Consider the following 26950-nt stretch of genomic DNA (forward strand, 5'->3'; position numbering starts at 1 on the left):
ACAAGTCCCCCCTGCTAGTCTAAATCAGCCCCTGTCTGGTGTACGATCACATGAGATTACCAGTGCCACATCATATTCTTTGCCGTGTGAGCAGCTGACCAAGTGAAAGCCACCAAGCACCCTGTCCTTTGGGCTCTTGGCCAAAGTGTAGTCCGGAGAGCACAGCACATGGGAAAACTCCTTGCTCTGTGCTCCTGGCTGAACTCCTGGCCATCCCCGCTCTAGCCTGACAAGGGGTTTCAGATGACTTGCTTTGCCTCACTTGCACTCCCGATCTTTATCTCTGCGGCAAGAATTGTGTTGCTCATTCAGACTAGCAAAGTACTTTAAAACCTTTGCATGGATGGTACTGTGCAAGTGCAAGTTCTCAGGGCTGTAATTTCAGATGTAAGACATGCAGCTATTATCCAGTTTTTATCTCCTATTGTACCTGGGTTCTTTCTCAGGCAATCTATTCTCTTTTCTGTGGTAATCTCAGTAATGCCCTGCAATAAACTATATATGGTCTCTCCTACTGTATCCCAGGTGCAAAATGGTGCTGTACTTTCAGCTGTACAGCTAGCTGGCCTCTGTGTTGACAGCCCCCCTCACAGACCTCTAAAGGGGAGCTAAGCCTTTTTTGTTTCATCAGCTGTGGGCTCCTGTTATCAAATTTCACGTGCAAAAACACATTCCTCATTTACGAAGGTGATGCCACTCACCTGTGCTTACTGATGGGCAGAAAACAGATTTGAAGTCTGTATTCTCAAGGTTCTTCACCCTGGAGACTGGTTTTAAACATGGACACATACTCACTGAGCTCTCCTCCCGTTTTATGTGTATTCTGCCTTCAGAGGGATATTAGACTACAACCATGTATTAGGTTGTAATGCAGATCACAAAACAAGCCTCTCCCCTACAGCTTCAGTGGTAAGGATGAAGAGAAGATATTTATTGGGTAAGCTTGCATGTACTGTTCTGTTCCCTTCTAAATTTCTATGTGGGCTACTTCTTTCCTCTCCCAGACTTTGCTTGCCTTTTGATCTCTGCTCCCTTGAAATTTATCATCCTTGATAAATGTATTTGTGTAGTTATCTATGAACAAAAGAGACTATTAAATATAGAACGGGGCTGGCTCTTTCCTTTACATTCACCTTTGACACCTCCTGAACAAGGGTGGCACTGTTAAAAGACTGATGACAATACTGAATCAGCTCCAAGAAATTCAAGGAAATGCCATGTTGACTGCAGCTGCGAAGACCCACCTTGAGCTTTAGGAAGAGCAATCAGAAAAGATGGACAATGCTACAACAACCTTTCCTTGCTGTCCCATGAAATAAGTGTAATAGAGCAGTTCATTCTCTTGATGTAAGTGTAACCAAACAGAAAGCTATGGGAATTCATCTGGGCCTCAGGTGTGTGTGTATATATACATATACCTAATCTAGTATTTTCCTCTGATTATATCAAAAAATGGTGATCCTGTGTAGCCATTAAAACGTGTCCTATTTTGTATGTGCTCTCAGCCTCCCTGTGTAGGGCTCTTTCTAGCCCAATCTGTCTTTGTTCTCATCCACTGCTCCCAAACAATAGGGAACACCTAGACTGTTTGATGAACTCAATGTAAACTGGAGTAGCTGCTCTCTCTCAAAATATTTATCTCCTTTCTCGGTAGACAGCTGTTGTGATTTTGTTTGTTTTTGCTTAGTGGTTGTTGTTGGATTATTTTTTTGTGTGTGTGTGCTAAAGGAATGGTTCCAGCTTTACCTTAGCTGAATATGGTAGCTCACTTGAAATTGTCTGTTGTGAAACAGACGGGAGTTGACAGCTAAATCATTGCCTGCCCTGTTCAGGAGGGTCAATGGAGCACCACCCCACTGCATCTTCTCTCTACTCACATGTGTGCATCAGATCAAGATGTCATGTGGAGGAAGGGACACAATCAGATGACCGTTATGAAGGTATAGGGCACTTGATAAAATCTCCCCCAAATGAAAAAAAATGTGAACTCATATGATCTTGCAGAGTGTTGCCACTATACAGCAATATTTGGGACACAGCAGCAAAGTAAAGAGCAAGCACACACCTGTCATACAGATGGTCTGTCCTCCAAACCTCTTGATCCTTTGGAGCAGGTGTGGTTTCTAAACATTTTCAGAGAAGGAGGGATGGAGTAATCCTGCCCCTTGACAAGGAAATGGTTATGGGAACCTGTAAATAGGAGGAACAATAATCAGTCTATCCTTTTGCAAGAGACCACAACCTGAAAGCTCTCCTCATTTCAGTAACCTTCCTTCCCTGCGGAGAACAGAAAAAGGCCTAGCAATACAAAAAACTGCAAGATCCCATCATTGATATGCTTGTACCAACACCCATTCTACTTAGCAACTGTGCTCTCTTTGCTAGAGAATGGCAGAAAGTACTGTTGATTGCAATAGTGGCTGGCTTCAGGTTGATTTTTTGCCCCTCTGTTGGCCTCCCTGAATGGCGACGTTCACAATGATGACTCTTCATTGACGCAGGAGAGCTTTGTGTATTCCCTGGCATCGAGTCTGCTTATTGTCACTGTTCCTGACATCTTAGTAAAAGCACAGAAACTCCAAGCTCCCTTTGGACATTAAGTCCTTTCTTTGATATGGCTCCTGAATGCTTTGGAATTTTATACTTAAGCACCTTCCAAAATCTGATCAGCAGCTTGGGAGGGCAGGAGGAGGGGGGCAGTGACAGGGTAATGAAGCCAGTTCCGCTGTTATAGAGAGGGCATAGAGAGACCACCTCATCCTTGATCCTAATCTTCTAATCTTTAAATTACCTATACAAATGATTTCCCTTGGCAAAACAATCATCTGAATAAGTATCTTTCTGTAAATGGCACCTGTGTCCATCGCAGTTTTCAGCTAAACCAGAAGAAACAAGTTTCAGCTTGCTATCTGCAGGGTGCTGGGAGTGAATGGCCAACTTCTGAGGGGAAAATGAAAAGCAAAATATTACTTTTCTGTCAGTAGGCTTACTTTATAAGAATGAAGCTGCAGGCTGCACCTTCTCCACTGGAAAATACAGGTCATCAGTAACCGTTTTCAAATAACAAGAGCATCTAGTGAAATGAACCCAGCCTTTGAAGAGTAGCAAAGCTGAGAACTCATAGAGAGGATGTATAAGAGTCAAGTTTCTCTCTCGGAAATCACAGCCTGTATGTCTAGCTTCGTATTTTTGCTGCCAGAACTTCTGGGCATAGGAGAAACAGCAATGGACAAGCCTGCTAGATCCCTGCCCATTCTCTGGCATGCATGTTTGGTAGGCTTAGCTTTGCCACACAGGAATCCACAAATGTGCTAGAAATGTGTTAGTGTTTCTGGAGACTGAGTAGAAGCAAAAACCACTAAGGTCTAACATTCATCTTTAAAGAGAGATCTGCATAAACAGCCTTTGAGTCCTGGTGCTAGTTCAATGGGATAAACCCAGGGCTCACTGACTTCTGCAGAAGTTTTGTCAGAGGTTTTAATTAGATCAATATGCTGGTGTCTGATTTTCACTGTATAGTTTGTGTCCTCAATCACCTCAGTTTTCCTTGAACACCTCCTATAGTAACACTCACAGTAGGGGGAGACTGGATTTAGTATCAAGGATGGGCCTTCCTAGAACTGTTGGGTACAGGCAGCCACAATCTCTCTCTAGTCTATTAAATTCCAGACCTAGCACCAGGCCTTTTCTGGAGACTGGTTCCTCCTTCCAGGGTCATTTAAGCTATCACAATATGAGTCAGCTGTGGAAAATGTCTTCCCAAATCCTGGCATGTGAAGTATAGAAATAAACTGCTGACTGCACTGAATTTACCTATGCCAGAAGAGAATTAATGAATGTTCCCAGTCTACTTTGAAAAGAAGTATCATGTGGTACAATATTGCTGTTCCTGTTATTCACCCCGTAGCTGACATGTAGCATCTCCCTTGCAAACTAATGGGAAATTTGTTTTGGTATTTTTGGCATTTTCCAGCAGAGCTGCTAGAGCCTGCTGCTTCATTCTAATAAATGTGCCCTACCTTGCCCTCCCCTGCCCCATTTCCTCTAAGCTCCTTTACAAGGGAGATAAAAACATCAGTCCCTGACGCCATCTGTTGAACAAAGGCTAATCCATTCTCTGCTTGTCTCATGGTCAGTTTGGTTTCTTCCTGATTGGTGCTGCTACCTTCCTTATTCCTGAGAATGTAGCATAATCATAGAATCACTAAGGTTGGAAAAGACCTCCATGACCACCAACAGTCCCCCTACCACCGATATTACCCACTAAACCACGTCCTTAAGCAATGCTTATGATGGGTTTCTGCAGCCATCCCTGCTGACAGCCAGCATTGTCCCCACGGTCCCACCACTCCCCACTGCCTTGCTGAGGCAGAGCAGGGCCCACCAGCAACCCTACACCATGAGGGGGTCCCCATGTTTGCCAATACTATTTATAGGTTTGTGCTTTGCTTTATTTTCATGGTTATATTACAATGATTGCAACGTAAACGGTTCCCCTGGTGCAGTCTTTATGGCTTTCTCGCCAACCGTACCCTGGGGTGCATCAAGCACGGCATTGCTTGTCGGTCGAGGGATTGTCCCACTCTGCTCTGTGCTGGTGCAGCCTCACCTCCAGCACTGTGTGCAGTTCTGGGCACCACAGCACAAAAAGGACATGAAGCTGTTGAAGTGCCCAGAGGAGGACAATGAAGATGGTGAAGGGCCTAGAGGGGAAGACATATGAGGAGCGGCTGAGGGCACTGGGCCTGTTCAGCCTGGAGAAGAGGAGGCTGAGGGGAGGCCTCTTTGTGGTCTGTTCTCCCACGTGCCTGTTGACAGGACGAGGGGGAATGGGCTTAAGTTGCGCCGGGGGAGTTTTAGGTTGGATCGTAGGAAGAACTTCTTTACTGAAAGGGTTGTTAGACACTGGAACAGGCTGCCCAGGGAAGTGGTGGAGTCACCGTCCCTGGAGGTCTTTAAAAGACGTTTCGATGTAGAGCTTAGGGATATGGTTTAGTGGGGACTGTTAGTGTTAGGTCAGAGGTCGGACTTGATGATCTTGAGGTCTCTTCCAACCTAGAAATTCTGTGATTCTGTGATTCCTCACAAGGGGGTGTGAAGGGGCAGGCGCTGAGCTGTTCTCTTTAGTGGCCAGTGACAGGACCCACGGGAATGGTGTCAAGCTGAGGCAGGGCAGGTTCAGGCTGGGTATCAGAAGAGGTTCTTCACTGAGAAGTTGGTTGCACACTGGCACAGGCTCCCCAGGGGTGCAGTCACGGCACCAAGCCTGTTGGAGTTCAAGAAGCATTTAGACTGTGCCCTTAGCCACACGGTCTGAATTTTTGGGCAGACCTGCGTGCAGCCAGGAGTTGGATAATCCTTATGGCTCCCTTCCAGCTGGGGACATTCTGTGCTTCTAACACCCCCAGCACTTTTGCTGTCCCTGTGCCACCACCCCTGAGGTGCCTGCTGCCTGACAGCCCCCAAAACCCCTTTCCCTTACTCCCCACCACCCAGAGGGAGGCTGAGGCCACCGTGAGCCCTGTCAGCGCTCAGCACCCAACTACCCAGACTGAGACCCACCGGGCACTCCCCACCGCCCACCCAACCCCCCAAAACGGCCGAGATCGACCCCCCCCCGTGCTGGGTCCCGGCCGTTTATCTCCGGGAGCCCTCCCCCAGCGCTGCCTGACGCGCGGGGCGGGGCGGGCCGGGGGCGGGCCGGGGGCGGCGCCGCGCACCCGGAGCGTCGGAAGGCACCGGCCGAGCACCCGCCGAGCCGACACAGGGCAGGGGGCAGCGGGCAGCGGGCAGGTAACCGCGGGGCGGCCGCTTCGAGCGGGGACACCGGGGCGAGGCGGGGGCTGCGACTGTGGCTGTGGCTGTGACGGAGCCGCTTCGAGCGGGCGCTGCCGCACCTCCCCACCCCCTCCCAGCCCCGGTTGCTCGCTGCCCCCCTCCCCGCTTCTCTCTCTCCCTCCCTCCCCCAGCCGTGCCCTCCCGGTGGGGCCGTGCCCGGGCCCTGCCGGTGCCCCCCCCCCCGTCAGCTGTTTCCTGCCGCTTGTTGTCAGGGCGCTGCCGGGGCCGGGCCGGCGCTGGTTGGCTGCGGGCCCCTGACGGAGCCCGGCCCGGCCCGCCCCGCCCCGCGCTTTGTGGCAAGGGGGGAGCCGGGCCCCGGCCCTGCGGCCTGTGGGGGGGGGTGAGGTGTTGGTGGGGTCGTGGTGGTGTCCTGGCCGGAGCGTGTGTGTGCCTCAGGCTGGGATTGGAAATACCTTGTGGTGAAATACCTGGTGTAAGTGCGCTGTGGGAGCTCGGGGGAAAGGCTCTGCGTGTAGGGGCTTCAGGGTGGGGGGAGAGGCTCTTGGTGAGGTGAGGGGGTTACGCTGACAGCCTTCGTGCCTTCGGGGTGTATTTGGGGTGGTCATCGTCTTCTCGCCATCTCTTTACCGCTTGTATATTTATTTATTGTTTTCTTTTCGCTCCTGCGCTAAAAGTAATGAAAACAAAACACCGGAATTAGCTCAGCTGTAGTTCAGATTGCGGACTGGATCGGTAGGCAAACGTTTTGTATGCTTAGTACAGAAAAAAATGAAACCCAGGAAATACAGGCTTCTTAAAAAAAAGTCAGAGGGGAAAAGATGACCAGGAAACACACGTTGTTACCCGGTTTGGACTCTGTGTAGTAGTGGGGAAGAAATTTAATCCGAATCTGCTATCACTTGTAAACTAGTGCTTTTATTTATTATCTCACAAGAGCGTTGTGACATGGGAGGCACTGAGGTAAAGGGGCAGTGCTAGAAGCGAGCCCCCATCCGGGTGCACCCGCTGTCACGTGTCGGTGTTTGCATACACCAGCAGAACGCAGCTGGGTGCATTTAAACACACTGCCTGTACACAAAGCTTTCACTCTACCTGAAGGAAACTGTCCACAACAGAAAATTACGCTACTGTCACTTGCACAAATGCAGTTTCCTGCTGAAAGCCAACTTATTATGGGTGGGAGCCATGCACGGTGTTCATCACGTTGCCAAAAACTCTTCAGTCATTTGTTTGTGTTAACTTCCTTGTGCAGTTTCGTAGGGTAGGGGGGGTGGCTCTGAGGAGTGTAGCATCCTGTTCCAGTTCTTTGCTTTTGGCTACGTGTGGTGCTTTCTGATAACAAATCCTCTATGTAGGCAGGGGCCAGAGACTCGGCCCTGTTTGCTTTAACAGTCTCAGAAGTCTATATTGGAGGACTGCTGGTTCTCAGACCTGCTGAAAGGCTACACATTTTCAACACGTTTTCATATGCATCCTCACTTGTGAGCAGCAGAAACCTGGCAAGGTAAAGAGAAAGTGTGTTTTTTTTCCCTAGTGATTCTTTAATGTGTAGTCTTGTGTGGCTGTGCTAAGTATCCTTTTCCCTCTTTTGTCCATGAGAAGATAAAGCTTAAGCCCTGTTCCTGAGATGAGATGATGAATCTTAAGCTCTGTTCCAGAGTAAGTACATTGTCAGAATGTTTTATTCAGGGGAACGCACCATCATTTTTCAAGGGAGGTTGAACAGTTGTTTGCTCACCATACAAATGAAAATTATTTTAGTTAGAGGTATGGAGAATGAGAGGCTGAGATAGCTTTGTATCCTTTAACTAGCAGCTGTTTTCTGTTGTAGATCTGAGATGCTGAAGCAACACTGAGGCATCTGCTATATCTGCAGTCTGGTGTGTGCCTGCTGGCTCTCTTGAGCTCTCACTCTGAGAGCCCTGTGTCTTCAAGAGGTAGACTCTGAGACGAGAAAACCTTGACTTGTAATTTTAAAAATGTTAATAAAAAAACTCTTTGCGTTACTTTTTTATTCATTATTGCTTACGAAAGTGTGCAGGCTAGGTACTACAAATACCAACCACATAGTTGTCCAGGTGGTTTGAACTCTGTGAGCAGATAGTGGTGAAATTTAACTTGTTGAATGTCAGCTCTTCTACAGCCGTTGCTCGGTGTTTCCAAAATCAACACTGAAAGACGTGTAAGTTTAGGAGCACTCTGCACAGGAATGCATATTACAGCACCCAGGCACAATGCTCATGGTTTCCTGACTGTCCATGCACTTCCTGGGAGAAGCATGTAGGCAAGAAATGTTTTTACAGTATGACTAAGAACCTATATCAAGGCTTGTACTGTCACAATGATGCTCTATCGACAAGCATTACTAGCTAGGGAAGATGAGCTATCACTGATCCTTCTTCTAAAAGTACTCTCAAAGGTGCACGTTGATAGTAGTATTCTGGATGCTGACTTAGGACAGAGTGGCATCTTCTTGAAGTTCATAGAAGTACCTGCCTCTTTGAACTGTTGTGGATTTAACTATGTTAAATCCACAAAAAACTGTGTTAGCGTAGATACCTACGCTACTGAGATGTAAAGAAGTCTGTCATTTTAATTTGGCATCCATGATTTTAATGTTATGACTTGTGCAGGCAGGACTTTGTCAGAGACATATATCCAACAAAAAATACCTAGATTGACTTTAAAGAAGAAAGCATGGGCCAAAAAAAAGTCTTTTCTCAGACCTTGGTTTTGTGAGTAACTGATATTCTGTCCAATGCTACTGCAACTTCTTCTGGTAGCGTGATGTCACTGGTGCAATTTGGTAGGGTCACTTTCTGGTGTGAATGCCAACAGGAAACTTGGCCAGCTCTCTGCACAAATGGAAGTTACTTTCACTATCTTTAAGTGTAAAAAGTGGATGAATGGCTAAGTGCGCTTCCTGTGCATTTTCCCTCCCCCAGGCTCTTGGAGGAGCTTTAATGTTTCATAATTCTTTGACTTTTTTTTTTTTTTTTTTTTTTTAAGAAAGCCTTTCCGCTGCCTACAAGTGGCTTTTTTAGACCATTTACATGTGTAAATGTGAATAGATGGCCATGCCTTTTACATGGAAGTGAAAACTATAGGGGAGGAAAAATCACAGTTCTCTTGGGTGACTTTGTACACTCTGCTTCTATATGTAAGGAGTATGAGTCCCAATTCCATTTCCAATATGGAAAATTGCTTTCCCTTGTTCTGTTGTGCTTTTGCTGTTTTGTTTGTTTGTTTGTTTTTCCTCCAACGCACAGTGAGTATACCCTTTAGGATGCAGGATCTTTACATAATGAGAGAACAGTCTTTATACACAGCAAATACCTTCTGCATTGGTCTTAGAAGTGAATACCATGTTTTGTAGCTTGGTAAAAAGGGGGGGGGGGGGGGAGGGAGGGGAGTGATTCCAAATTAAAATTCACTTATCTAAATTATATGTGAAGAAAAAGTGACAGTTCCTTGTTAGTTCATTTAGAAAGCTCATGATCAAATGCAGCATTTGGAGGCTGTCTAACTAGAAGTCATTTTGTAATTTTTCTACATTTTATAACTGAATAGTAACGCAATGACTATGCAAGGTGACTCGTTTTCAGCTGGATTTTTTTGGATTTGTTGAAATTCTGTAACAATGAAAACGGAGAGCTAATGATAGGAGTTCCAGGCTGTTATTTATTTTAACCACAAATTGCCATGAGGCAGATGAGTGCAGTGGTTATTTGAAATGTTAGAAATTCGAATAGGATTGCATTAAATCTTGAGCATTTTTTTTTTTGACTGATTAAAAAAAACAAAAACTAGCAATGCAGATTACAGAGGTTTATTTTCTAAACTTTTAAGTATGTTGATTTTCTCAAAAAGACGCTTTATTTCTGATGTCCTGTATTCCAAAGTGCATTCTTCCAGTATCAGTTGGCCTGTTAGATTCTGCTGGAGCTTTAGCATGAATTCTCACGTCCTTGTGCTGCCATTGAGTAAATCTCTTTTCTTCTTTCTGTTAGGGCTTAATTCTTGTTGGAAGCTTCTCTATCATTTAGTTAATGATGAGGTATCTTTCAGCTCTTTGTGGTGATATGAATAATTGAGGGATTTAGGCCTTTTATTTCTGGACAAGTTTTTTAGACCTGAAGTCTTTGGGTATATTTATTCATGCATTTATTTAAATATTTGGACTCCAGGACTCAACACCTGCATGCATGACGCCGTATTAGAAGTAATATAACATTTGGGTGTCGCTTTGACTTTTAACTAGTAAGAATTATACTCAACTTTCCTTAAGTATTTAAATTTTAATCTCCGTGTCTTTGGGTTCCCGTTTTTTGGTGCAGTTAAGTGAATTATGTTTTTAGATGCTTGCTATCTTTGCATTTCTGACAGTTCTGGTGTATATTTTTCAAATTACCATGGTTTGCTAGGTTAGTCTATGTAATGGATCTGTTTTTGTCACTTAGCAAGGTCAGCGTTTGGGCTGCTCTTGGTAAAAGACAGGCATGTTTTTGTATTTTTTATGTTAGCTTCTAAAAATAATGGCAGGGTGAGCCTTTTGTTAGCCCTGAAGGAAACACCCCTTTGCATGTTGATTTCACGCTTACAGTAACTTGTGATCAGTTCCTTGTTTTTAATAGACAATACAATCAACATAAAATAACATCCAAAAGTAGTAAGAATGGCGCATAGAGCTAGGCCAAGTGCCTTATGGGCATATCTGTCACAATTACTTCTATTGCTTGTATTTGTGGTTTCTTCTGGTTGGAGATTGAATGATACTTACTCACACTTATTGTCTGTTTATTTTCCTCCATGCTGTCATTGTTCAAATTTTTTTCTTCATCATTTGCTATGGAAGATAAAGGCCCGTATTAGAAAGGTATGGCACTTAGAGAAAATTGAAGAAAAATATTTACTGTATTTTGAGTCCAGTCACAAGGAGTTACACCACTATGCTGAGCTAATTATCTGAAATATTTTATCAAACTCAAGACCTGTTATATTTATCCTTCAGGAAGAGCAATGGGTATTGTATCACCTTTAAAGGAAAGTGTCATTCCATTGCTTTGAATTGTTATATATCCTTCAGATGGGGTCTAGAAGACGAGTGATTTGAAGAATCCACACGCCAGGAGTTTACACTAAAACCACTCCATTCAATATTAGTCATCTTTTTCATTGTTAGAATTTTTACATTGCAAGGAAACAACCTGTTTATAAATATTTTCCAGTGATTTATGATTTTTGTATGTATGAACTACTTGAAATTTTGTGTGTGCAGGTGCTTGTTTTATACCGTTTTGTTTGTGCATCTTGAAGTAAGCTTTAAGAAACTGAGCTTCTAAAACTTGAAACGTGTTTAGTTTAGGTATTTGTTCTCAAGGCATTTGACATAGAATACTCAACTTGATGAGCACAAAATTTGACAGGTTTCTGTATGAACAGCACACTGTCTCCTGCTCTGAAATGTCCGCACAATGTGTACATCACAGTGTCAGATTTACTTTGCATTGTTGTGTGTGAAAAAACAGTGAAAATACTTTTTTGAGTCCGCATCTGAAGCATAAATGGAGGCATATTGTTTAACTTCAGATATTTAATCATCAAACTTTTCTGCAGTTGAAATGAAAATAGCATCTTTTAATTCCTTTGTCATGTTATCTCATCCTCTGTGATTAAGTTTTAGACTGTCTGATATGCTCTGTGTCTACTCACTAGGTAACTTAGTAATGTGTTGGTTTAGTGTTGAGATATTTTAATTTTCCCTACTAGCAAGGGCTTTATTTATAAGGTATTGCAAATCTACATTTGCTTTTGAAGCTCTTTTTCTGATAGGGGAGTTACTCAGGTGTTTTAAAAGCATCCAGGATGGTGGTATTCTGTGGCTGCATGTGATAAATGTGCAAAACAAGAGAGCAAATATATTTATAAAGGAGGGGATGGGGGTGTTATTTGGGAAAATGACACTGTAATTGTCTTGGTGACTCAATGTATTTCTATGTACTTCATTTCCCAGTGCTGACTAAGCTGGGTGACTCGTTGAGAATATATACCGGAATGGAATTTCGGCATCATAATAAGGAGGAAAAGAAAATAGGGAAGAAGTGTAAGCTTCTGGGTTTAAGAACCATGTAGTCTAGGAGGAGGCTGGTCTGCAAGTGTCATCACAATATTTGAAGAGTTTCAGTTCATGCTTCCCTTATTTAATGTAACTAACTTGTATCTAGGTGTGTATCTTACTTGTGATGTGGTCAATTTTAGGAAATAAATTGTTATTTTGGTTAAGTTTGGTGTTTCTTAATCTGGTGAGTGAGAAAGGGTGAATACAGTCTGTGAGTTCAGTAATTTATATCTGAAAGAACTTTTGCAGTGATTAGCTGAATGGGTTTGCAGAATATTCAGCAATATACGTGGGTCTTTTTTGTTTTTGTTTGCTGTGATACTTTATTTAAATGTACTTTTTTTTTTTTTCTTTCAGGTCTTGAGTATAGACTTACATAAGTTCCAAAAATGGGAAGAATTTTTCTGGATCATATTGGTGGCACTCGCCTGTTCTCCTGTGCAAACTGCGACACAATTCTGACCAATCGCTCTGAGCTCATCTCCACTCGCTTCACAGGGGCCACAGGAAGAGCCTTTCTTTTTAACAAGGTTGGTAAAAAGCCAAATGTGATCTAATACTTCTGAAAACTGAGATATTAATCTGTCAGCCAAGAAGTTTTTAACTCTACCAAAAGTGCTTTGTAATTACTATTTTTTGATCTATTCCACTGTATGTGAAGTCAAATTTGGCATTGACTGTTAATGGCAAGCTGTCTAAATTTATCTGCAATACTAAAAGACTATAAAGAAGATTATGAATATTGTAGCATCACCAAAATGTAGGGAGTTTTAGCTTTGGAAACCAGGTTCTGTAATACGAACCTCAAACTCATTTTAAGACTATCTTTTTGTCTATCAGTTTCAAAATAATTTGCCTTTTATTTACTTAGCTTGAAAGAAAAGAAGTGTAGATTATATTTTTCATGTCTAAAACATTTTGGACTAATAGTATTTCAGCAAAATAAAAAATCTTTTACAGGTAATAGTGCTTGGGATTAGTTCAATATTTTATATTTATCAAATTTGATTAAAATCAACTGATTGAAATATGTATGTCATAACCTTGAGTGAGTTGTAGCAGTAATTATTAACCCTTTGATATAGACTTCTTCATTAGTCAGTGAGAAACAGTGATCTTCCTTTGCTTTCTCACAAAGTTCCTGATCATGTAACCGTTAGTGTTTTATCTTTTGTTTTGTGTTCATTGAAAACCATTTTGCCACTGGCTGTTGGCAGAGTTGATAGAGGTGTCAAGAATGTCTTCACTTCACTGTGCTTGGTCTGGGGCTTTCTGTCTGGTATTTACTGAATCCTGTGAGTAGTATGAATATGCAAGTAAGTCTGTATAGCTATACAAGAGAGCTGTGCATCTGATTTCTGTCTCATCCAGTAATCACGTGGTCTTGGGGTTGAAATCCTGTGTGTTAAATAGTAGGTTTCAATCACAGAAGAAGTTTGACTTTCATATTTTGCAGCCAGGACCCTTACAGCTGATGCAGAGAGAGCAGGCATAATCAGGTGGAAAGTGTAAGAAGAAGTGCAGCCCCATCTTTTAGAATCTTGCCATGCATTGTCAGTTTAGATATAGTTCTGACATCACTTTTGAGTGAACTATACATCCTGATTTTGTGACGTTACTGCCTAAACAAGTTAAAAGTATATTTTAAACTGACAAGATAATGCATACACAAAAAGTGAATGTATAACGAGAAGACAATGTCTTATGTTCTCAGCCACCAAGCCTTTTTCTCATATGATTATTTCAAAAGCTTCCCAAGAATTTTACGTACCACACCTTAATATTTTAGTTCTGATTTCTGGAAATAAGCAGTCATATTAGTTCCTAGAAATAGGGTAGATGTATTTACAAGTGGTTCACTAAAAGTTAGTTTTTTATAAACTCTTCACCAGGAACATATCACCCAAAGTTGAACACTGTACTTTGCACTCTTGTCTGCCTAATGATAGGGTTTCATGCCTCTCTCTGTTAGACAGTGATCATGATACATCCCTGTGAAATGTCTTTTAAAAGCATAAACTTTCTCAAGGAGGAGATTTTCAGGGGCCACAGACTATTCGACTTCAGTTTTCAGTTCACACGCAGTGTCACAGACTACTATCAAAATGTTGACATTCACGCCTATTGTTTTCAAGATTTGCTTCAGGCAGACTAATTCTTTCTATTCCCTGTCCCCTGTATGTATGTGTTAGGTGGTAAATCTGCAATACAGTGAAGTTCAGGATCGGGTCATGCTCACTGGCCGCCACATGGTTCGAGATGTGAGCTGCAAGAACTGCAACAGCAAACTGGGTTGGATCTATGAATTTGCTACTGAAGACAGCCAGCGCTACAAGGAAGGCCGCGTTATCCTGGAAAGAGCTTTGGTCCGAGAGAGTGAAGGATTTGAGGAGCATGTTCCGTCTGACAATTCCTGAAGAGACTTGAGTCTCTGCTTGGGTTCTCTTCATTCGAAACTCGAAAGTAATAAAATCAACAAAAAAAATCTGCTTACATACACTGTCACCTTAGCATCAGAGTCGGATTCATGGACTACAGAGTGGGAAAGATTTTGAGAGTTTTTTTAGATGGAACCTTCCTTTCTTTATTCCTTTATATTTTACTATCCTTCCAGCAGCTGTTCGTAGAAAGAATGTTGTGCAGTTGCTGTAACTTTTTCTCTCTTGCATTTATAACTGTTAGATCTGAGAATGTATCTGCAGATACAGTGGGCTAAAAGGAAAATGTTTGGGGGATTTTTCTTTTGTTAGAGAGAGATCAATTTTCTTTATTTAGTTTGCAGAAACTGATATCAGTGTAAAGTTATTTTAAAATTACAGGTGTTTTTTTTTTTTAAAGTATATTCCAATTTTGGCTTAAGTTTTTAGCTACTTCTTTTTTGACTCGGTCTTTTCACCTGATTTGCTAGCTAAACTAAAGAGATCCGAATTTGTGCCAAGTGCTAAAGGTTCAGTGGTGGTACAGCTTGGGCTGGCCCTTGTGTCATATTCTTGTCGAGGTTGATTGGTAGCACAGAGCCCATTATTTTTTTTTGTCATTCTTGACCCCAGGATGTCACCATTTCCTGTTTGTGAAGTCACAGTCACTATGTAAACTGATGTTGATTGAAAACTATTCTTGAAATAGGGCAAAACTGCTTGGCTTCTTTTTTTTTTTTTTAAACTGATGTAACTTATAAGCATAGTAATAATATAAAATAATACTTGTCTGTTTAGTCTTGTGTTGCTTACCAATCAGAAGTTGTGTTTGTCATGATAGGGATCCAGTGGGAAACTCCTGTTTCGGTAGTAAATTTTTTTTCATTATTTCTTTATTAATCTCATTAAGTTGACAGGCAATTGCAGATCTTATTTCTTCAAGTAGCTTTCTTTAAACCCAGAACTTCTTATGTTAAACACAGCTGCTGTGTAAAAGGAGAAGACTGCTAGCATGTTTGTTCATGCATAGAGTTACGCAAGCTGCATCTTGTGAAAAGATTAACTTAAACAGCTTGTTTTCATATGCCACTTCTGGTGTTCAAACTCTCTTCTCTTTCAACTTTGAAATTTTTCATTGTGATGTTACTTTTTTATCTTTCTAGGCAGCAGTACATGTCAGCCTAGTAGTAACTAGTGACTTGGATTTCTGCTTTCTTGTAGAGGTCAGCTCTGCTTAAAACAGTGATGTTGCTTGCCTTGTAGCAAAAATGCTGTTCATTAACTTAATTAACTCAAGGGTGCCCAAACACTTTAATTGTCTTAAGCCATAAGTTAAGATCTCAAGGGCTGCAATTAATTTGAATGTTAGATATGTATGATTCTTTATCAGAGATCCATATTTATTTATTTTTTCTTATTGGGTAAATAGTGGCCGATGTGAAATAAGTTACCCACAGATGTACAAGGAGACAACCAGATCTGGCCTCTGATCTTTCCGAATAACTTTTCTTCACGTACTTGCCACAGCTCCATATCTGAAATTAAAATGTGGAAGGTGACTGTGCAGGGTATTTTTTTATTTTTATTTTTATCTGCCTAGTGGCAATTTGGACACCCCTGACTTGAATCTACTGCCTATTTGATGTAAAAGTAGCTTTACTATAGATTTGTCATACAGAAAGAAAACAGAGTAGATAACATACCAGAGCTGTGCTTGAATTGAGCTGCTTAAACAGTAGTGTACTTGTGCCTCAGATCAGTTTTTGCACTGAGTACAGTAGTACCCCGTTATCTTGTGTTTCTGTCCTTCAAAACCCCCCCCCAAGTCCCATTAGCATGGTCTTCTGCAGTACTTTTCTTGTACTTCTGACATTACAGTAGAATAAAGTATGTTTTGTCCTGAATTGGTATTTGCCAGTCTTTTTCAGTTGTTATTTTATTTTCACAGAAGTTGCCAAATGAATTATATAACCTATCATCCTTTTCCTTCATTAATTAAATGATTGAATTTCTACTGCATATGGTTATAAGCTGTAGATGAGCATCTCTCTCAAAATAGGTGGCAAGAGAGTATACAGCTGGTTTGGGGAAGTGCTAGGTGCAATTCACTTCATGGATATCACTTGGATACCTAAGAGATAAGTTCATGAAAAAATGGTAAGTCATGAGCTCAAGTCCGTTGCAGTTTTAAAACAGAATCCAGTAGCTCTTTCAGTCTACCTGCTTTTCCCCTCTGTTACCACCTGGATGGCTCTGGGAGAGTTTCCCATCAAAAATTTCTCCCTTGAAACACTTTATTTACGGATAACTTACCTGTAGGAGACAAGCTGATGAGCCTCAGCACACCTAGCAACAGAGAATGCATTGCTATTTGGCTTTAAGTGTTATTTTGGAATAGGGCAATAGCCTTGGATTCCCAAACAAGGGGTGGTTGGCATGGTCTAATGTGCCAGCATTGCAGAAGAGGTGACAGATACACTAGAGGTAAGTTTGAATCTCTTGTTTATAACTTGTGATTCAGGGAAAGTAGAACTGGCATTCACTTGGGAATTGCAGAGGGGTCTGAGGTCCCTTGAAAAACAGCAGAAGATGCTGAATTTAAGCTCTTCAGTTTCTTTTGAGAAACCTCATTGAATGTCACTGTAGGACACTCACAGCAAGAAGCGCAGAAAAAACAACACTGAGTTTCTGGCATCTGCTTGGGTGAAGGGAGCTGGAAAGAATTTGTCCTTCATGGCGGGTTTTGTTTATGTTTGTATTATCTGAAGTGTTCCACACTAGCAAAAACTTGTATTTCTTACAGAAGTGCTAAAAAAAAAAAAAAAAAAAAGAGAGAGAGAGAAAGAAAAGGAACAAAAAACTATGGGAATTATTTGCATTTCCTGAGTGTCAAAGAGGGTCAGACAGGTGGGAGAAAGAAGAGCATTCAGACCCTGTGTTCTGATTTAGCACAAGAGGTGTGCTTGTGTGATGTCTAGATATATTGCTATATTTCTAAAACTTGTTTAGAAAGAAATCCATCTTTAGACTTGGGATCTTGCTTTGTCCTACTGAAAGCATTTGATTTGACTGTTGCAAGCATTTACAAATGTTTGAAACATTAGGTTTACTGAACTACAGCAGACTGCATGCTGTAGTTTTAGTTCAATGTCACATTGCAACAGGTGCATTTCAAGAAATAGCAAGGCTCCTGTCCTTTTGGGGGAACACAGAATGGCCAGATCATACAAGGGTTCTTGACCAAAAATCTGGGTGACTTTATTCTGTCCCTTTAGACTGGCCTAAGCACTACTACATGGTAAGTACAGAAGGAAGAAGAGGATGTTTGTTACTTTTCAGGAGTGGACCTTCACTCCCATGCACAGTCAAGAAGGTGCAGAAATGGCCTGGATGGTTCTGCTCCTGCAGAGCAGTGGTTTAACCCCATCCTACCCATTTTTTTAGGTTTGGTCTGGTCTGGAAATCCATATGCAAGTATGCTTTAGTCCACACAGAGTGCTGCTGTCCATGCGCTCAACTTGAGCAAGTTGCTTAAGCTTCCTTATGGTGATCAATTTGCTTTTAGTGATTAGGTGGAAAGTAAAACCTGACTCAGTTCAGCCAGCACCCAGAGGTATGTGGTGAAATGCATGCAAAAAAAAAAAAAAAAAAAAAAAACCTATGAAGCTGTGTGAATCTCTGGCAATTAGCACAGTTTCAGGATCTGGGGAAGTGTCTGCTTTTGGCAATGTTAGGAGTCACTCCTAGTGTTACTATACCAGAATGGCATTCTTCATTGCATCTCAGAAAGGATCCATGGACTGTCTATTCTATGTCTATCTGCTGAGGAGGCATTAGCATAGTGATGTACTCAATAAACCTCCATTCTTTGTGGTGAGGCTTCTCAGAATGATTTCTGTTGTAGCCAAAAGTACATTAGAGAGGTAATTTAGGTCACAAAAGTAGAACACTTAGAAAATGTCAGCTTTCCGGTGGATTAGCCAGCATATGGTTATCCTGTCCTTGCATACATGCAGCCTGGGAATGAAAATGATAGGGGGTCACGAGGGTAAGCATGGTACCATTATCACCCTTTCATAGCATCACCCTTTTATAGGCATGCATTCAACTTGCACTGACAACCAGTGTACTACTGTTCCTAAATTTGGACCGACTTTTCAATAATTTGGTTGCTAAAGGTAATTTGGATATGAATGTTCCAGTGTGCAAAAGTAAAAAACTCAGGTTAAGCATTTGTAATTGCTGGCTTCTTCATGACTAGAATGTGAACTGGAATCCCACGCGTTTAGAGCAGTACCTATAACTACTTAAACTTCAAGGCTGATTGATTGCTACTTAACCAACAGCTGTAAGAAGCTTTTCATCTAAGAACACTGAGCAGATGTCAGACTTAGGCTTCAGAGGTTTTCATTGGATGTGAGGTCTCAACACGGAACTGTTCTGTTTGTGTGCTGGTTGTGGTCAGTTTTGTTGTCTTTTTTTTTTTTTTTTTTTTTTTAATTTTGATGTCAAAAATCCTGCTTGCATCACATGGAGTCAGGATAAGGGCAGCTGCTACAGCCTCATGGAAATGAGGATACCTTGGGTCTATGCCAAGGTCTGCCATCAGCCATCTAGAACCCCTGACAACTGATTCCACTTTCTCATCCTTCAGGTTAGCCCCATCTCATATGAAATAAGGGCTATGGAAGACCTAAATGTCCTCTTAAAAGTATTATTTTGTAGACTGAAGAAGCCATGGCAACATAAAGCTACAACACTGTTAACATCATGAGACAAACTTGAGTCAGTTACTGCCTTTGAAACATCTGTGGTGTGGGCTAAAAGTAAACTTTTCTACCAAATTTGATGTACATTGAAGGAGTTGCAAAAATATCCCCAAAAAGGGGGAATATCGGGTAAGAAGGGAAGAAAAAAATGGAGTAAAACGGTTGTGAAATGTTTCAACAGTTGTGCTGCTTTTGTCATTGCTATTCTTTTTCTAGCAGGGTGTTTAATCTACTGGATCCATTGAATCATGATACAGTCAACAGAACCACTGCTTAGACACTTGCTGTTACTATTAAAAATCTTAATAACATTACTGCAAGGAGATGACTGCAGCTGAGGTTTATACCGCTGTTTGCTCCTGCAGGGACTGGAAAAAATGTAGGAGTCTTACCTGCTGCATTTGTTCACGTGTATACCAGCTCCTTTTTTGCCTTTATCCTCCACTATGCGAATGTGTATCATTCCTGCATGCCTCTCTCTTCTAGGAATGCATCTCTAGAGATTAAAAACAGGAATAGTATCACCAGATGAGATTTTATCTGGAGAAATGCAAATGTATGCCATGGAGGGCAAAAAAGTCTCTTCTCTTTGAGAGAAGACTTTAGACATCTGAAGGAGATGCGATGTGGTGGGAACCATTTCCATGTGGCTTTATGATGTGACTAGCAAAGCAATCTGGGGGCTGCTTGTATAGAGGCAGCACACCCTCAGATCCAGTCACTTGCTTTGGTCTATAAATTGAACAAAGGATTCTTATTAAAGAAACACATTTTTACAATGCTTTTCATTTGATTACCTCAACTGTTTTAATAGTCTTAAAAGATTCTGGGGAACAATAAATAAAGAAGCTGTGCTGTAACCCTTGCAGCATTTATTTCTATGGAAGTCAATTTTTCTTACTCCTTTCATCCAGAATCAAAAGAAAAAGAAAAGCAAGAGGAAACAAGATGCTGAGGTTCACACCTGATGTTTTTCTCTATAATTTTTACTAAAGAAAGGAAGGAAATGTGATTTCATATAAATATTTTTTCCTTACCTGTTTCTGACTCACTTTTATTGCTTCATTGTACTTAGGCAGAAGGCACTGAAGTGACCTATATGTCAGACATTACAGACGATATTGCAGCTAGAAGCCATTTAGCACAAGCACATTGGGTGTGTGATGCAGCCTTACAGTTTCAAGCCTTTACCACCCTTCTTCCTGATGCAACAGGCCAAGGGTGGAAGGACTGACACCCCCCCCGCCCCCCATCAGAACTAGTAGTAGTTCCCTGTTCCCATGTAACAGGCGGTCACTCTGAGAATAATGAACAACCTTTGGAGAATTGTGGATGTAGAAATGCTGGGGCTTTGGTGGGCCTCTTCATCAAACCTTCACTCTGTCTCCTGAAACAGTAATCATCATGTAATCTTAATGAGAAATTACTTCTGCGCTGAAGAAAGCAGAATTCAGACTCCTTGAGCAGGCCTGTGGCCTTGTGTTTGCAACAGGTATGTATAGCTCAGGCCCTGTCATCTTTCACGTGGTGTCTCTAAGAGCATATAAACCCTCCGCTCATTTTACTCTGCTCACAGCAGCAGAGCCTGCTTGTCTGCTGCTGTCTTCTCTCCTACAGCTACAGTAAATAAACTGTTGCTCCTCTGACCTGACCCAAATCTGTGTTCTTGTTATTCCTCAACAGAATGGAGGAGCCAGAAGCTTGCATTGCATGTGAACGTTGTCCACATCTTAAAAACAAACAAACAAACAAACAAACTAGCAAACAAAACAAACAAGCAAACAAAAAACAGACATAAGCTCCACGGTGGGGCTGTTGGTGTTGGAGATGGGGCTTGTGGTCATTGCTTTCAAGACCTGTGAGCCATGAATGTTGAGGCCGTGCTTTGGAAATGGGGTAAATCACTGATTTACATGTACTGCGAGGAGGAGGCACATTTAATCGTATGTCGTGGGGGTGTTAGCGCTGCAGGAGAAGGTCAAGAGGCCTGTGTTGCATCCCATGGCCTGGTAGGACAATGAGCACCTGTGGAAACTCATCTGTCTGGTGAGGAGAACTGCCTGGCCCCAGGGCAGGGTCACTGCTGGTGGTGCCGAGGAAGGTGGCACTTGACCTGCCCCGGTTTCCTGAGGCTACCATTGGATGCTCACCTTTCTTCCCATTATTACTTCTGCTCAGCAAATACTGCCCTGACTGAAGTCAGGGTTGTTTCACCACAACTTGTGCTGCTTATGTGGGCTAGGGAAATAAGACTTATATTAGAAGACATAATGTCAGGTACATAAAAGTTTTAACAGTCCGATCTAAGAGTGCTCATTAACCCACTTATAATGGTACTAACAGTGACTAATACTATCTAGAGTATTAGAGAGAAAAGGGATAAAAGAAAAAACCCTATCCATGGGCCTCAGTGCGTGGTCGCAGATCCAGGTACAGCCACCTAGCTGTTCCAGCAGGGCTGTGCACAACTTGCAGATTGTTCCTCACTCTGCCCCAGGGTCATCATCCATCACAGGGGGTATCCCAAAGCACCAGGGCCTCTGGAATCATCCTGTTCTGGATGTTTCAAGGCCCCACAGTCATCCCTACACGCATCCCCATACTGCAGCCCTCCTGTAGTTCAGGGAGGGCTTGCTCTGCCCAGGGCTAACTGTGCTTTGTGGCAGGGACGTGCAAAGTGTAGGTGGGGGCCACGGGCTCATCAGTTGCTCTTACAACTATGCAAGTCCCAACCAAAGCCAGAATGATGAACTTCCAATCCAAGGCCTTCATATGCAGGTAGTGGCCTACTTCCTGGAGTAGCACAACCACGTTTTCTGGGCTTTTGGCATACACTGCACCACCATGACCCTTCTCTTTCCCCCCCAAGAGCCCTGTGCTTTGATATTTTAGCATAACCAAAGGAGCAAAGGCTGTGTGTTTTCACACAACCAAAAAGGACGGCTGCCTCCATGAATTAAGGCCAGCCTTTACTTTCCTCCTGTCCTCCTCCACACAGGATTCCCAGGTGCTGGTGTTTACAAATCTGGAGCTGTGTAAACTAGAAGATGTAATCAGATTATAGCTGAAATGAGACAAGACAGCTAGTTTTTAATTATTCCTGATACCTTTCTAATTTTCACTTCATTCTGAATATTTAAAATCCCTTCCAAGCGTATTTCACAAGTGTCAATAACAACCTAGTAACTGGATGTGGCATTATAACAATTTATAGTCACTTCCTAAAATGAGGATCTAAATTAATCTCTCTACATCTCACCAGTTTAGCTATCAGAGATATTTTACAAGATAATTGGCTTTCGGTGGCTTTAATTTAATTTAATGTATTAATATCTTACATTTATATTTCATAGATGCTATTTTAATTATTGAACTGATACATCTCAGAAACATAATTCTTTTATACAGCATCAAAGTTTTGCTTTTAGGGCTCTAGAGCCTTCTTAAGACGTTTTAATGATAAATAATAAGTCCTTGTTTATGTTTGCCGTTAAAGTTAATATCAATTTACTTTTGCCTGAGGTTTTCATGATGGAAAATTAGATCTGGTTTTGGAACATCCTGCTTTGCAAATGAGGTTAACTTTATCCTTCAACCAAAACTTGTTGCTTGCAGACTTCCAGCCCTCTGCAAACTTTAGCTGGAGTGAACCAGGAGGTTCCCGGATCAGTAAGGACAGGACTGCGTGACCCACTGAACTTCGTTAGGAAACCAGCCTTATATTTCTCCCACATCAGAGCACCCCGCAGCCCTCACCGCCGTGCAGACGAACGCAGGGCACGTAGGGCTCTGCAATGGAGAAGGAAAAAAAGCCCAATGACCCCCTCTGCTGTCAGAAACCACCATCGCAGAGCCTCTGTGAGCTGGTTTGCTTTTAGGCCTGGAGTGTTTTTAGGTTTTTTGTCTCCCCAAGCTGTGGGGACCAAAAACCTCCGGGGGGGGGGGGGGGGGGGGGGGGGGGGGGTGTCAGCCCCATTAGTCAGCCCCATTACCTGCAAAATGCAGCTGGGCTGATTTTTCCTGTATCAAAAAGTCTATGGACACGGGGAAAGGAGAAACAACCCCGAGTATCTTTTACTCAAGTGATACCTGAGGCCTCTGGGCCTTGAATAAGCCCGGTTTCAGATACAGGCCGATGATCCTTGCTGTCACGTTAGTTTGTGAATTCTTGTGCCTTGATGGCAGGTGTGTCACCCGGTGGGTGGTGGCAGATAAATCTGTTGGCAGGAGAAGGGTTTGAAGGAGAGAAGAGTGAAACGAAGTCTGAAGGCAAAGCAGTAATGACTCCTCTTCCCCATTCCCAAAATAAATGAGCTATTGCTTTACTAAGTTGCTCTAGGCCTACAGCTGCTGCCCAGTCCCCTTGCTGTAGCACATCATAACCTCGTGGGAAGTGACTGGAACTTGAAAATATTCCTGTTAAGTCCGAAACAACTCTTTTTAGTGGCTAGATGATTGGTCCCACCATGCCCCTGAGCTCTGTTCTGCTAGCCAGGGATGCCTGGGTGTTCATGCAGAAGCGGGTCATGACTTTGGCACGGTGCTCTTGCCCCAGACAAGCAGAAAGGCAAGCTGATGATTTCTGGACAGCTGTAGGACTTCTAGCCCATTACAAAATGGACCAGATTTTTCATCAGGAAACCCTCAGCTGCCCTCTGGATCTCTAGCTGTTCTTGAGAGAGGAGTGAGGGGGTCTAGACTATGAGCAGAGGTCTGGGTCTGCCCTTGTATGCTTATGCCACTGTAGTGTGAGCCTTTTCAGCAACCCTGTCAAGAGGCATGGCAGTCAGTGTTGCTTGTCCATTAAAAATAAAATAAAATGAAATAAAATAAAATAAAATGAAATAAAATAAAATAAAATAAAATAAAATAAAATAAAATAAAATAAAATAAAATAAAATAAAATAACTTCGTTTAGGGACTGGTTAGGGATATCACTACCTTCTGAAAGTCAGATGCACAGGAAAGGAAAGCATCTTCCTAACAGCCCACTCCAGGTCCTTTCCATTAACGATAACTCATGAAGACAGACCTAGGTCCATCAGCCCAGGACTTCTGTTTAAGGGATCCTAAAATCCCTACTAATTTTAATGGGATCGTGTTCAAGCTGCTTAACCCTTTGCCTGCTGGAAGAAGAGATGAGCCTCTTTGCTGCTGCAGACAATTTTTGTGCTGCAGGTGGACTAATCAGGCCCAAGGACAGCATATTCTTGACTGTACCAAAGGAGAGTACATTGTGTTTTCTTCTTGCAAAAGGTTGTTATAAATGGTTTAGTTTCAAGAGAGCTCAATTACGTTTGAGAACTCTTGCAACAGGTCTGCTCCTAATTATGGCTCAGGGACTTTGCAGTAGTCAAAAGACAAATGAATGCAGAAGAAAGCAGCAAACAGTAGTGGGCATTTCCATGGTTTTCTCTTTGCTGTCTATTAGCTGTGCCCTGTCCCATACCCAGGGACTGATTTTGAGAGCTCAATCTGCCCTCCCTCCCAGCAACCTTCCTAAGCTCGAGCACTTCACTTTTCACTTCTGAGAAAGTCAGATTTCTCCTCCCCAGTTTTTATGTTATTGTCTTTCGTTGTGACCACCAAGAACACCACTTGTTGCTGGCACTATCCCATTACCTTTGAGAGAGGAGAAATTTAGAAAACAAATGCCACTGTACCCAAAACACCCCTGTGCCAATGCTGCTCTGCAGCAGCTTTTGATCTCCTTCCAAAGCCCACAGGAGGTCAGTCCTCACAGGTGACTTCTAGCTAAGCAGGATGATAAAACCCATGAGAAGTGACACTGGCAGGAGCTTTTTAATGGGACCCTGATCATCCTGGGTCCTGATAAGTGTCCTGGTTTCATGGGGATTACAGAATAGTTGATAGCTGGCCTTATTTCTACCTGCACTTCAGCTGAATGTGGCCATTGAGGCCAGCTCCTTTCCCTGGGGAGGCACAATCACTGCCTGCAAACCCTCTTGGTGACAGAAACCTTGGTGCCATCTCTGCCCGAGTGCCACTCCTCTGGGTGCTGGCACTGCCCCAGACTTTTTTGCCAGTTAGAGGAAGACATTCATTTTCCTTTTCTCATCCTCCTCAGCTATGAAAGTCCCTGGGATTGTCATGAATAACAGGTGAGATCAGTGGCATTAAAACATGCCTTGGTCTTCCCTGCTTTGTTCACAGTAACAGGGTTGGTGAGGAGATGGAGCCAGGCTCTGCTTCCAGGCAGATAGCAAGAGGCCCAGAGGCACTGAGCACAAGATGCAGGAGGGAAATTCTGATTACATGGAAAGAAAAATGTTCATTCTGAGGATGGTGAGGCAGCAGAACAGGTGCCTGGCGAGGCTGTGGGGTCTCTGCTCTTGGAAACGTCGATAACTGAGCTCCACCAGCCCTCTGCAACCTGCCCCAGCTTTGAAGGTCAGCCCTACTCTGGAGCTGGAGCTAGGCAGGAGACCTCCAGAGGTCCTGCCCAAAGCTCTTTAGTGATGTTGCGATTCATAGTATTAGGTTCCACGAGATGTTTCTGAGACTAACCTGAGAGTTTACTGATGGGTATCACTGAGGTTGCTACAGTGTTCATGCCAATGAGACAGGGTTAGGGTCAACCCCAGGGTGCCCTAAAATAACCTGACAAGCCTCAGCCCCAGATTTTCTCAGCCTCCACCATCTCCAGGACAGACCTGTCTTTATTAGCCAGGGGAAGTCACAGGAATTTCAGGTGAGAGATTTTGGTTCATCTCACAGGTACATTTCTCAGCCAAGGTGTTTGACGTGAGACTTACTGTGGAGCAGGGGGAAGAGAGCTGTGGTACAGGTTCATCTCCTGCCGGCCAGAGACAGGGAGATCACAGCAGGACATCTCTGCAGTTTGAGGACTTTGCAGTTTTGTTTCTGTGCACTGATTAATATTCGAGACTGAAAGACAGGTGCTATGCAGTGCTGGACCCAGCTGTGTGTAAAAATACTCTGTTACATCCATCTCCACACAATAAACACACTAAGAAAGAATGAGGTGCATCTCTAGCCATCTCCAAGGCTTTATGTGGTCCAAGCTGCATTTTTTATTTTTTACACCAAGTGGAAGCAGAGCAGCATGCTGGTTTCAGGGGAGAGAAAGGAGTGGGAGGCAGAATATCACATCCCATTTCCTCTTTTAAACACTTGGCAAGGGAGCAAACTTTCCATTCCCATCTGGCACAAGCAGACTAAACACAGGTTCCCTTCTGATAGCCATCTGCACTCTTTTGCTACCTTTTCCCATCAGTCCTCTGCAGGCAAAATGCAAACCCGTGCACTATTTAAAGATACGCACATTTAGGGAGTGTAACCAAATGATTCCTTTTAGTTACCTTCCTTCCAAGCAACCAGGCAGTGAGAGCCAAGCCAAACAGTAACACCGGTTAATCAACAGGCTCAGGACATGAAAGCAGCTCCACTTCCTATTTGTGAATGTACAGATGTTGTTTATCCTGGATCTTGCCTTGTTGGTCCCCCAGGATTAAATCACAGGCCTTTAGTTGGAGCGTGAGTGATTGTTTTCCTATTGAGCAGCCTGCAGCCAGGTTTGTGCAACTCTGCAGCACCTTCATCCTCTGAATCTTCCTCTTGGTGGGTCTCTGCTGGACCAGGAATCCTCCACAAGGACTGGGGTGCACCACAGTGCTGGGAGCCTGCATGGGGCACAGCCTCACCCAGGCTTTGGTGATGCTGGTAGCTCTCCAGGTGGAGGAGCTGTGGAGGCTGGGGACCACCAGCAGGGGAGAGCTGCTGCCTCACATGTAGGTGCAGATGTGGGCGTCTCACTGCTCCGTGCTTGTGCAGTCATGCTTTGCAAGCTCCGTGTGATTTTGGCC

At 43.0% G+C, this 26950-nt stretch overlaps 1 protein-coding gene across 8 annotated transcripts; it reads left to right on the forward strand.

Moving 5' to 3' along the window:
• Window positions 1-5699: 5699 nt before the first annotated feature.
• On the forward strand, window positions 5700-16309 carry YPEL5 (yippee like 5). 8 transcript variants are annotated; one of them, XM_084283492.1, is made up of 6 exons: window positions 6450-6531; window positions 7155-7303; window positions 7402-7458; window positions 7631-7679; window positions 12275-12447; window positions 14110-16309. In XM_084283492.1, exons 5-6 carry the CDS (start codon window positions 12307-12309, stop codon window positions 14332-14334), a joined length of 366 nt encoding a protein of 121 aa, XP_084139618.1. In that variant the 5' UTR covers window positions 6450-6531; window positions 7155-7303; window positions 7402-7458; window positions 7631-7679; window positions 12275-12306; the 3' UTR covers window positions 14335-16309. The 8 variants fall into 8 exon arrangements, with proteins under 8 accessions (XP_084139617.1, XP_084139614.1, XP_084139615.1 ...); XM_084283488.1 differs by lacking the exons at window positions 6450-6531; window positions 7631-7679 and adding an exon at window positions 5721-5793; XM_084283487.1 differs by lacking the exons at window positions 6450-6531; window positions 7631-7679 and adding an exon at window positions 6128-6271.
• The last annotated feature ends 10641 nt before the right edge of the window (window positions 16310-26950 follow it).

Source organism: Netta rufina (genome assembly GCF_964035555.1).
Source record: "Netta rufina genome assembly, chromosome: 3".
Classification (NCBI taxonomy): Eukaryota; Metazoa; Chordata; class Aves; order Anseriformes; family Anatidae; genus Netta; species Netta rufina.

Bases quoted from the DNA above. Each gene is read 5' to 3' on its own strand.
- YPEL5 (XM_084283491.1), top strand. From the start codon at position 12,307: ATGGGAAGAATTTTTCTGGATCATATTGGTGGCACTCGCCTGTTCTCC. The intron at 12,448-14,109 runs GTTGGTAAAAAG...TGTATGTGTTAG, and splicing joins GAGCCTTTCTTTTTAACAAG to GTGGTAAATCTGCAATACAG.